The sequence below is a fragment of the Somniosus microcephalus genome, chromosome 10 (genome assembly GCF_052327205.1).
Source record: "Somniosus microcephalus isolate GS21.2 chromosome 10, FLI_Smic_1.0, whole genome shotgun sequence".
In the NCBI taxonomy this organism is placed as follows: Eukaryota; Metazoa; Chordata; class Chondrichthyes; order Squaliformes; family Somniosidae; genus Somniosus; species Somniosus microcephalus.
Window position 1 is genome coordinate 66766360 of NC_140996.1, and position 12707 is coordinate 66779066.

A 12707-nucleotide genomic window follows, 5' to 3' on the forward strand; every position below is an offset into this window, starting at 1 on the left:
GAGTAGAATGGGCCTATACTCTCTGGAGTTTAGAAGAATAAGAGGTGATCTCATTGAAACATATAAGATTCTGAGGGGGATTGACAGGGTAGATGCTGAGAGGTTGTTTCCCCTGGCTGGAGAGTCGAGAAATAGGCGACATAGTCTCAGGATAAGGGGTCGGCCATTTAAGACTGAGATGAGGAGGAAATTCTTCACTCAGAGGGTTGTGAATCTTTGGGATTCTCTACCCCAAAGGTTTGTGGATGCTGAGTCATTGAGAATATTCAAGGCTGAGGTAGATAGATTTTTGGATTCTAGGGGAATCAAGGGATATGGAAATTGGGCAGGAAAGTGGAGTTGAGGTCGAAGATCAGCCATAATCTCATTGAATGGCGGAGCAGGCTCGAGGGGCCATATGGCCTACTCCTGCTCCTAATTCTTATGTTCTTATGCAGTTTCACTGAATTTGCTAATAGAATGCCTCTCATCACCCTCTGGATATTTTTTGATGGGGTGATACAAGAACCTCTCAATCATTAGGTGTAGGTTCTTGAACACTTAACTGTTAATTTATTATTAAACTTTGGAATGGATTTTCTATCATCTGTCTTGGATCATTCCAAGTACAGGTAACTTGGAGACTATGCGTAAGTGATCATAAATGCCTACCTATGACTTCATTAAGTTAAAGCCTCCATTAGATTTTACCCTGACTTATGAGGAACTTTGGTGCATGAAGGGGTAAAAATAACCTATATGTATGAAGTAAATAGTTCACTGAAATAGAATCATTTCGTGACCGGAATATGTTAAAATGGAGACAGGTGGGACCGGCAAGGGCTCGGCATGGTACTTAGTATCAAGACTAACCATTCAGATCTATTATCTAGATTTGAATCTAATCAAGGCTGATGGGGAAATTCCCTTTAAATGTAAAATAAGTTGCAGCACTGTCAAGCCACTTCTAAGCAGAAAACCATGCACAACTCCAAACTGAACACATTTTATTATACAATAGCAAAATACTGCGGATGCTGGAAATCTGAATTAACAACAGAAAACGCTGGAAACACTCAGCAGGCCAGGCAGCATCCGTGGAGAGAGAAACAGAGTTAACGTTTCAGGTCTGGGACCCTTCATCAGAACTGGAAAAAGCTGGAGATGTAACAGATATTAAGCAGGTGCAGAGACAGGGGGTGGGAGGGGAGGAAGGAATTGAAGGAACATACTGTGCTTATGTAAGAGGCAGGAAAGATAAAATGTTGCAAATGGGAATGGCAATACAGTGTTCCGTGACTCCTCATCTTAGTGAGCATTCAAGGTCTCAAGGAAAATCGTGCCACTGTAGGAATGGTCAAATTCCTATCTAGAGATTGAGTTCGACGCAGGCAATCAATCAAAAAGGTTTTTAATGTCAAACTAACGAGTTTAAACAGATTGATGCAAGAGAACTATGAATACAGGCCTTAACAGGTCAGAGGCTCCACGAGGACTGCCTGGGTGGTCCCGTGGATGGCGTCATGACGTCATCACGTTTTTCCCGCGTTTGGGTGATCACGTGATTAGCGGCATGACTTCATCGCGTTTGCCCGCGCTCGTAAAGGGACCGCGCACTGTACATGCAAACAGTACATACAATGGTACAGATTTAGTCTGTAGCTAACACATCGTTAAAGGGAATTATGTACAGTTGTTCAGAGTCCCTCAGTGGCTCTGCCACACTACTACAGTAAATGGAACCCTTTGCATCTCTGTACAGCCTTTCTTCTCATAATGTGACTGCTTTTTGAGTGATTTATTCATTCTAATTCCTGTTTTACATATTTCTAGTTCCATAGGTGTTATGTATAGATTTATACTGACAACTTGTATTTCTATTTTCCAGTACAGTTAAAATTATCCATTGACCATTCTTTAAAACATTTTCCTCCTGTATAAATACTTTGTCTTCATCTTTTTTTACTTTCCTCAAATCTCATAAGTAGTCAAGACCAAGGGGGAGAAATTCGGTATCGCCCCATTTGGGGCGCAATTATTGGCCGGGCGCAAAGATTAGCGCCTGGTGCTAATTATCGCCTCCAACTGCAAACTTGTCTTTTATCGCCCCTGGAGGTGATTGGAGTGCTAAATCAGGCGCTTCACATCTGTCTTAGGCGCAAAGGCCAAGGAGCGAGGCGCTAACTCACAGCGCTGGCGAAGCTCATGTGATGTCAGTCAGCAATGGAACACAGGCCAATTCTTAAAGGGGAGTTCTGATGAATGGTCATCGACCTGAAACGTTAACTCTGTTTCTCTCTTCACAGATGCTGCTTGACCTGCTGAGTTTCTCCAGCATTTTCTGTTTTAATCTTAAAGGGGAGGGTTTATCTTGGTCTCCATCTACATCCTGTTCATTGCAGCCTTGAGTCTCGGCCTGGAGAGACCTGTACATCAAATCTGCTGGAAAGAACAATGAAGAGACACAGGGAAAGAGCTCAGAGTGCAGCCCTCACAGTCTCTTCTAAATAGATACAAGGAAGGGCAAATCAAAATGAACCTGCAAAGTGCTGCTCAGTATGCAAAACTCCTTCACACAGTGTAGAATCTCTCCAGAAGTCTCTTTCTCTCTCTCTCAGAATGCATGGTGCAAAAATGTCACCAACAAAAAAAGGCAGAAAGCGGTTGCCTTTAAATAGCGCTCCCCCAGTCCTTTCTCGACTGCAAAACGCTCCCCTCAACCTGTCGTTGCTAGCGGCAGGCATTAAGGCAGGGGGCGCCACTCAATTTCCAGTCTGGGGCGCTACCGGGGCATTGTGCACTCGACTGACGTCACGATCTGCCGGCGCAGGAGATCATGGCAGTAGTGTTTAGCGCCGCCGCAAAATGTCTGGTCAATTTCACGAGAGGCGCAGATATCGCCGCTCCCGGGCGCTAGTTGGTTTGCGCCCCACTTAGCGCCCTCTTAAGGCGCTAATGGGTGGCGCTACCAACTGAATTTTTCCCCCCAAGTGTCTTCAGGTGAAGCGGGATTAGATGGCAGGGAATAATTGGATCAGAGCAAGCCAAATAATTCACTCTCCATTCTGAAGTCAGATGTTCTGTCATTTTTATATAATACTTTGATTTTATATTTTTACTTGTTAATGTCGCATGGTGTTGCACACAAATAGTCAAGACCAGGTGAAGCAGCATTAGATGGCAGTGGTTAATTGGACCATGGCATGCAGAAGTAATTCAGTCCCCATTTTGTCCTACTTTCATGCAGTTTGCCTTGATTTTATATTATTTATAATTAAATAATCAAACTTGCCACAATTTTGGAACAGCTGTACAGGCTGAGGTGCTCGGATGTGCAAAACTGAGGGACTATATCGTCAGCATTGGTGAGAGAGTTTAATTATAGAATAACAAGTGTACACAGGCAGTTCCCATTATTAAAGTGTCCGTAGGAAGTTATAATAAGCAAAGGTGACGCAAAAAGGCGACAAAAAGTGACAACAGAAAATAAGGTATTAGACAGGAAGTGTGCGCAGAGTCAAAAATTCCAGTGCCATTTGCCCTAATTTTGCACTGGAGCTAGGAATTTGGCCTGTGAGTCCTTTCCAGCATTGAGACTGGCATTAATTTAAATGTCCATTGGCAGTGAGGAGAAAGAAAATGCATGTTTAGACACCCAGAGGAAGCATGGTGTGAGGAAAGAAAAGGATGATTTATGTTCACTTTTGAGTTCCTTGTAATAAATAGTTCATGCTCAGTTATTCTTTCATACTCTCTAGAGTATTCATACTCATGGGCTTGTAGGGCTAAAGAGGTCTGATGCAATGTTGTTTTTTAAGATGCGAACTGAATTGAAGGATATGTAATTTTTGTGATGGTGGGGAATAAGATGTAATAGCAGTGGTGATACAGGGGAATTGTTAAACAGAAGAAAGGACTTCACTAAAAAGTTGTGTTTTGATGCCCCTTACAACTATCACAGAGGAGTCCTCTGAGTGACAGGTCCTCCTCAGCAATTGGAAAGCAAGGGTGAGAATTTTAAAATTGAGGCATTCTCAAAGCCAGAACCCATGTAGGTCCTGTACATAGTGCGAGCACAGAGGTAATGGGTGAATGGGACTTGGCGCGAGTTAGGATACAGGCAGCAGAGTTTTGGATGAGCTCCAGTTTACGTAGGGTGGAAGATGAAAGATCGGCCAGGAGATCATTGGAATAGCCAAATCTAGAGGTAACAAATGGATGAGGGTTTCAGCATCAGATGAGCTGAGGTAGCGGCAGAGACGGATGATGTTACAGAGGTGGAACTAAGCGGTTTTGGTGATGGAGCGGATTTGTGGTCGGAAGCTCATCTGTAAGTCAAATCCGACGCCCAAAGTTGCAAATGGTCTGGTTCAGCTTCAGACAGTGGCCAGGGGATGGGATGAAGTCAATGAGAGCAAATATATCCCGGTGGTCTCACAGGCCCTCATGCTGTCTGTTCCAAGGTCAGTTCTATGCAGCTGCAAGGAAATTATATTGGAAAAAATTGATAAGAAATACATCCAGATGCAAGATTTTTGCTAGATATGCAGCAGCTGATAGCCCGTTGCAAATTTTAATTAAAATTTAATCAAGTGTTCAACTTTATTGCTATTCCCTGTACATAGTGTGAAGAGACGACTCTAAAGTGATAAACCATTATGCTTGCCGTAAGAAAAGCCTCATGAAACATGACAATATTTGATTTTCATTCAGGTGTTACGTCAGGTGATCAATATGAAGCTGAAAGTGTTCATGAACTGCAGATCCAAGCTCTCTGAGATGCCTTTGAAGAGGTGAGAAACAGTTGCAAGGCACTCCTGCCGCTACGTGGAATGGCATTGTGCTAATCCCCAGTGTTCAGTAATTCATTCATCATAATCATACATTGCATGTTGAGAACAAGCACACAGCAAATAAGATAGTGCTGAGTCAGTACATTTACCGAGCCTGCTGTAGTTTTACCTTCTACCTTGGTAAGAAAGCTCCTTTGTTTTTAACTGAAGGGAAGACAAAAACAATGATATGGTCTTGACTTTTCAGCTCTTGTTTTAACGTCTTGCTATTTGTCTTCACTTGCCAGTTCCTAAGCGAATATAAAGTGGATAAAATGCCAACAATCAACATCAGAACATTATCATGCTGTTCATACATTCAAAATGTGACAATTGTAGGGCAGTTGAACACCAGATTTAGTTAACAAAAGACTGATTTACATTCATGTAGTTGGTTTAACATCAGCCAAATGTAAATCAGTATTTTGTAAACTGAATCTGGTGTGCACCTGCCATACAGTCTTCACATTTGGAGTGCATGGTCATTTCATTACCAACAAATGTACAGAACCAAAATCACACTTCTGCAAATTCAGCATTTTCATTGTTTTAGTACAGAGATAACATTCATATAATTTTGTTCAGTATTAGAAATTAGGAGACAAGTGTTCAAAAATATAGTATTTTGCAGATTACTTTTTAAATCTGGATATAAAAAGCCCTTTATATCACAGTTAAATTCAGCAGTAAAGATTGAACTTGTATAGTTCTTTAATCATGTCCTCAGGAAATTCCAAAGTACCTCACACCCAATGATTTACTTTTTGAAATATTGCCTGTAGTATTTTGTGAGCAAACGCAACAGCCAATTTGTGCATAGCACGATCCAATAAACAGAAAATTAGATGACTGACCAGTTAGTCGGTATTTGGTGGTGTTGGTTAAAGACAGAATTTTGTCCAGGTTTTTGAGAGAACACCCTGCTGTTCTTCAAATAATGCCACAGAATCTTTAAAGTCCACCTGAATAGGTGAACAGGGCCTTAGTTTAATATCTCACCCAGAAGACAGCACCTCTGACAGTGCAGCACTTCCACAGTACTGCACTGAGTGGTAACCTATATTATGTGCTCAAGTCTCTGGACTGGGGCTTGAACTCGCAACCGTCTGACTCAGGTGAGAGCAACGGGATTAGCCCCAGCAGGCGTGCAGGGTGGGAAAGTCGGTGAGAGAAAAGGATGGGGCAGTTGGGGTTGCTGCTTGTAAGTAGGCAGCACTGAATGCCTCAATGGGCCCATCAAAGCTTATTCAAGGGGAATTCAAGCCTGGAATAGCAGCCAGAGAGTATGAAGGCAGAGGAGTAGAGATGGTTTAGGTTGGGTATTAGATATTGGGTAGTATGAGCACACTCCTGACTATAGGATGCTTGGCCCTCTTATGGGACTGACCAGCACTGCTGTAACTGAGAAAATATTTAAGGCAGATGTGCAACTTCTAAATATCAATAGCAGACAAGGGCTTAATTTTAATATGTAAATCTGTTGTAATGGGTGCATATGCAATTTCCTATATCTCTTGGCAGGAATACATTATGACTTAAGTTTGCCTGCATAAAATGGACAATGGACTTGTATTTGTATGCTATCTTTCATGTCCTCAGGACATCCCCAAGCGTTTCACGGCCAATGAGGTACTTTTGAAGTGTAGGTTTATGACAACGCGCATCTCAAAGTCCCACAAACAACAATGAGATAAATGACCAGATAGTCTGTTTCAGTGGTGTTGGTTGAGGGATAAATTTTGACGGGACACTGGGAGAACTCCCATGCTCTTCTTTGAATTGTGCAATGGGATCTTTTATGTCCATCTGAACAGGCAAACGGCTTTAATTTAACGTCTCATCAAAAAAGTGGCACCTCCGACAGTGCAGCACTCCCTCAAATACTGTACTGTACCTCAGGTACTGTGTCAGCCTAGATTATGTGCTCAAGTGGGCTTTATGTCCACAACCTTCTGATTCAGAGGTGAGAGTTCTACCACTAAGCCAGTGTTATCAAATATATTAGCCACTAGCCATATGTGACTAATGAAAAAAATTCAGATGTAGATCATTCCATTTCTCATTAGCAAGTAAAAGATGAGTAATAGAACTGTCATTAGGCATGTGATCTCAGTACTTGTATTCACATGGTATATTGGAGCAAGAATGGGCCCTTCAGCCCCACAAGCCTGTTCTGCCATTCTATCAGATAGAATCGTTGAATCATAGAAACTTGCAGCACATTTTGGCCGCCTTATCTGAGGAAGGATGTTCTTGCCATGGAAGGAGGTCAACGAAGATTCACCAGGCTGATACCTGGGATGGCAGGAATGACGTATGAGAGATTGGGTCGATTGGGCTTGTACTCGCTGGAGTTTAGAAGAATGAGAGGGGATCTCATTGAAACTTATAAAATTCTAACAGGACTAGACAGACTAGATGTAGGAAGGATGTTCCCGATGGTCGGGGAGTCTAGAACCAGGGGTCACAGTCTAAGGATAAGGGGTGGGCCATTTAGGACAGAAATGAGGAGGAATTTCTTCACCCAGAGAGTGGTGAACCTGTGGAATTCTCTACCACAGAAGGCAGTAGAGGCCAATACATTAAATATATTCAAGAAGGAGTTGGATATATTTCTTAAGGCTAAAGGGATCAAGGGATATGGGGAGAAAGCAGGGACCGGGTACTGAATTTGGATGATCAGCCATGATCGCATTGAATGGCGGAGCAGGCTCGAGGGGCCGAATGGCCTACTCCTGCTCCCATCTTCTATGTTTCTATGTTAGAAGAAAGTCATTTGGCCTGTGCCTGTGCTGACTCACCCCCGCATTTTGTCCATAACCCTGTAAGTTCCTCATCCTCAAATACCTGTCCGACTCCCTTTTAAAATTATTTATTCAATCAGTTTCCACCATCTTTTCAGGTACAGTATTCCAGATCCCGATGACTCTCTGAGTGAAAACATTTCTCCTCCTCTCCCCTCTAGATCTTTTGCCAATGATTATTGACCAATTCGCCAGAGGGAATAGTTTTTCTCTCTCTACTCTATCAAAACCTCTCATCTTGGCTGATCTTACCTCAACTCCATTAACCTTCCTTTGTTCCATATCATTGACACCTTTATCTAACAAAAATATATGAATCTCAGTCTTGAAAATTTCAATTGACCCAGCATCCACAGCCTTTTGGGGGCGAGACTTCTAGATTTGTATTACCCTTTGTGTGAAATTTTAAGATTATGCCCCCTTGTTCTGGATTCCCCCACACAGGAAATAGTTTCTCTATCTATCTGATAACACCTAGATTAGAACACCCCTCAACCTTCTAAACTCAAGGGAATACAAGCCAATTTTATGTAACCTGTCCTCATAATTTAATCCTTTAAGCTGTGGTGTCATTCTGGTGAATCTGTCGAAGGCCAGTATATCTTTCCTGAGGTTCGGTGCCCAAAATTGAATACAATATTTCGGATGGGATCTGACCAAGGCTCTGTTCAACTAAAGCATTACTTTCGAATTCTAGAACCCTTGAGATAATGACCAAAACTCCATTAGCCTTTATTGATTGTTTTTTACCTGTGCAAAAGCTTTTGCTGATTTATGTACATGGATACTCAAATCCCTTTGCTCCTGGACAGTTCATAATCTCCCACGATTACATTGGATGACTCACACTTTCCCATATTGAACTCCATCTGCCACAGTTTTGCACACTCGCCTAATCTACCTTCTATCCCTTTGTAACTTCCTGCTCCCATCTACACAATTTACCGTGCTTCCTCACTTAGTGTCATCTGCAAACATTGATATGTGTGGTGAAAAGCTGAGGCCCCAGTAAAGATCCCTGGGGAACATCACTTGTCACATCACACCAATTAAAGTTAACTCCCTTGTATTCTTAATCTATGGCCGAGATTTTGCTCACCTCAGCGGGTCCGGTGCAGCCGGTGGCGGGTCGCAACCCCGAACCTGGCTCCATCCCGCTGCCTAAAATGACCTTACCTCAGTGGGGCTTGTTAAGCCCGCCCAACCTGTTTCCTGGCCTAATTAGATGGAGCGGGTCTGGTGACGTCATTCACGACGCATCTTGCTGCAAACACTGGCAACCACTTATGGAGGGAGTCAGAGCACGCAGGGAGGTCCTCTTCCCTTCCAATGGGCGGAAGAGACCTCCCCAGGGGACCAAGACAGCCTGGTTGCAAATTGCACAAGAGGTCACAGGGATGTCGTCAGGAGGACCTGGGTGTAGTGGCGCAAACCTTTCAATGATCTCATTAGATCAGGAAACATGAGTACAAAGTCACACTCACCTTCATCCTGCTGTGCCTCTCATCACATCCCCATCACTCTTCCTTCCCTACCTTACTCCTGCACATCCTTACTCACACCAACTTCCCTTGTACTTCCACCCATCCCTCTCTCTTTAGCTACATTATCACATCCCCCATCTCACTAGCCACCCCTCACACTCAACCTCATCCTAGTGCAATCATACCAACTAAAAATACACTTGGGTGTTTTATCCAATATTCATGTAAAGTTTCTGTTAATGTGTTGTCAAACATTGAAACCTTTATTTTCAACACTTTATGTTCTGGGACAGATTTGTGTGCACCTTTGGAAGTGGCTTAGTGAGTTGCAAAGTGAGTCTTAACGGTACCCTCCACAGTGATGATGAGTGTGAAAGAAATGGCTTGGACATTGTAGGGATGCTTTATGGTGCTGGTGTGGAGTGGTGCCAGCCTGGCGCATCATGTGGCAGCCAGGGTGTACAGTGTCAAGTGACGTAAACCTGGCCTCCCGGGCAGCAATGTGCTCGGGTGCTGATGTCCTCAGTCCTGTGAAGCATCAGGTAATTGCAGAGAAGTTTGGTGTTGTTGTTGGTGCTGCTGGTGTGCCTGGTGCTGCTGGTGTTGGGACTGATCATGGTCAGATTCTGAGGACCAAGGTGAGACAGTATAAATGGCACCCGTGCTGATGGAATAGATGCCAGGTGAAATTGAGATGACAGAAGTGATTTGTCAATGGTGAGAGCGGTTGTTCCAATGAGGTGACACTGGATGAAGAGTTTGCTCCAAACACTTGCAGCCTGCATAAAGCTCAATCTATCTTCCAAATGGATTAAGCAACAGCTTCTGCGCTTGGAAAGTGTACAGCTGTGAGGTGGGAGCTTTTATAGCACAAGCTGCTACCCGAGGAGCAGGTAGGTTTACCAATCTCAGAGCTCCGAGCGCGAGTGGGAGAGAGAAGTAAAAAGTAATCGAAGTGTGATGTCACCAGAAAGCAGGTAAGTGATTGGTTGGTGAGTATTTCTCTCTTTCTCTTTTTTTCCAAACTTAAATTTTGTGGTTTATAGTTTCTAGGCTCTCTGTTGTGCAGTGGGGACTGCTGTTAAACAAGGGCCCTTGAGTATATCATTAAACTGTAGTGTAATTGGTGGGACTGATTTGATTTAATTTAATTTGAATTAATTAAAGGGTAAGTAATGGCAGGACAGCCCGGCCCTGTGGTGTGCTCCTCCTGCACGATGTGGGAACTCAGGGACACTTCCTGTGTCCCTGACAACCATGTGTGCAGGAAGTATATCCAGCTGCTGCTACTGACCGACCGCATTGCGGCGCTGGAGCTGCGATTGGATACATACTAGACCATCCGCGGCTGAGGACGTCGTGAATAGCACGTTTAATCAGTTGGTCACACCGCAGGTAAAAGTTGCACAGGCAGAAAGGGAATGGGTGACCAACAGGCAGAGTAGTAGGCGCAGGCAGGTAGTGCAGGGGTCCCCTGTGGCCATCCCCCTCTCAAACAGATATACCACTTTGGATACTGGTGGGGGGATGACTCATCAGGGGAAGGCAGCAGCAGCCAACTTCCTGGCACCAGGGGTGGTTCTGCTGCACAGGACGGGAGGAAAAAGAGGGGTAGAGCTATAGTAATAGGGGATTCTATTGTAAGGGGAATAGATAGGCATTTCTGCGGTCGCAAACGAGACTCCAGGATGGTATGATAGCAAAATACTGCAGATGCTGGAAATCCAAAATAACAACAGAAAATGCTGGAAAAACTCAGCAGGCCAGGCAACATCCATGGAGAGAAATTAGAGTTGACGTTTCGGGTGAACCCTTTTTCAAAACTGAAAAAGGGCTCACCCGAAACGTCGACTCTAATTTCTCTCCACGGATGTTGCCTGGCCTGCTGAGTTTTTCCAGCATTTTCTGTTGTTACTCCAGGATGGCATGTTGCCTCCCTGGTGCAAGGGTCAAGGATGTCACAGAACGGCTGCAGAACATTTTGGAAGGGGATGGTGAACAGCCAGTTGTTGTGGTGCATATAGGTACCAACAATATTGGTAAAAAATGGGATGAGGTCCTAAAAGCTGAATATAGGGAGTTAGGAGGTAAATTAAAAAATAGGACCTCAAAGGTAGTAATCTCAGGATTGCTGCCAGTGCCACATGCTAGTCAGAGTAGAAACACAAGGATATTTCAGATGAATACGTGGCTAGAAGAATGGTGCAAGGGGGAGGGATTCAAATTCCTGAGACATTGGAACCGGTCCTGGGGGAGGTGGGACCAGTACAGACCGGACGGTTTGCACCTGGGCAGGGCCGGGACCGATGTCCTAGGGGGAGTGTTTGCTAGTGCTCTGGGGGAGGGATTAAACTAAAATGGCACGGGGTTGGGAACCTGAGCAGGGAGACAGAGGAAAGGGAAACAAGGGTAAAAGCAAAAGACAGGAAGGAGAAAAACAAAAGTGGCAGGCAAAGAAATCAAGGGTTTAAATCAAACATGGCCACAGTAAATAATAATACTAAAAGATCTAAGAGCATTAAAAAAAACAAGCCTGAAGGCTCTGTCTTAATGCGAGGAGCATTCGTAATAAGGTGGATGAATTAGCTGCGCAAATAGAGGTAAACGAATATGATATGATTGGGATTACGGAAACATGGCTCCAGGGTGGTCAAGGCTGGGAACTCAACATCCAGGGGTATTCAATATTCAGGAAAGATAGGCAAAAAGGAAAAGGAGGTGGGGTAGCATTGCTGGTTAAAGAGGGGATTAACACAATTGTAAGGAAGGATATTAGCTCTGATGATGTGGAATCTGTATGGGTAGAACTGAGAAATACCAAGGGGCAGAAAATGTTAGTGGGAGTGGTATATAGACCTCCAAACAGTAATGCGGAGGTTGGGGATGGCATTAAATGGGAAATTAGTGAAGCGTGCAATAAGGGCACAGCAGTTATCATGGGTGACTTTAATCTACATATTGATTGGGCTAACCAAATTAGTAACAATACTGTGGAGGAAGAATTCCTGGAGTGTATACGGGATGGTTTCCTGGACCAATATGTCGAGGAACCAACTAGAGATCAGGCCATCTTAGACTGGATATTATGTAATGAGAAAGGATTAATTAGCAATCTTGTTGTGCGAGGCCCCTTGGGTCGAAGCGATCATAATATGATAGAATTCTTCATTAAGATGGAGAGTGAAGTAGTTGACTCAGAGACTAGGGTCCTAAATTTAAATAAAGGAGACAATGATGGTATTAGGCGCGAGTTGGGTAGGATTGATTGGGGAATGTCACTCAAAGTGTTGACGGTGGATAGGCAATGGCAAACATTCAAAGATCGCATGGATGAACTACAGAATTTGTTCATCCCAGTTTGGCACAAAAATAAAACAATAAAGGTGACTCAACCGTGGCTAACAAGGGAAATTAGGGATAGCATAAGATCCAAGGAGAGGACATATAAATTGGCCAGAAAAAGCAGTAAACCTGTGGATTGGGAGCAGTTTAGGATTCAACAAAGGAGGACAAAGGGATTAATTAAGAGGGGGAAAATAAGTAAGCTTGTAGGGATCATAAAAACTGACTGTAAAAGCTTTTATAGATATGTGAAGAGAAAAAGATTG

The 12707-nt window shown here is 43.6% G+C and overlaps 1 protein-coding gene across 1 annotated transcript in view; it reads left to right on the forward strand.

The window, feature by feature from the left end:
- LOC147111533 (UDP-glucose:glycoprotein glucosyltransferase 1-like) overlaps nt 1-12707 on the forward strand; it is a 680288-nt gene that overhangs the window by 413397 nt on the left and 254184 nt on the right. The window contains exon 19 of the mRNA XM_085999896.1: nt 4693-4772. Coding sequence (XP_085856022.1) covers nt 4693-4772 — 80 coding nt within the window. The remainder of the gene's footprint in view (nt 1-4692; nt 4773-12707) is intronic.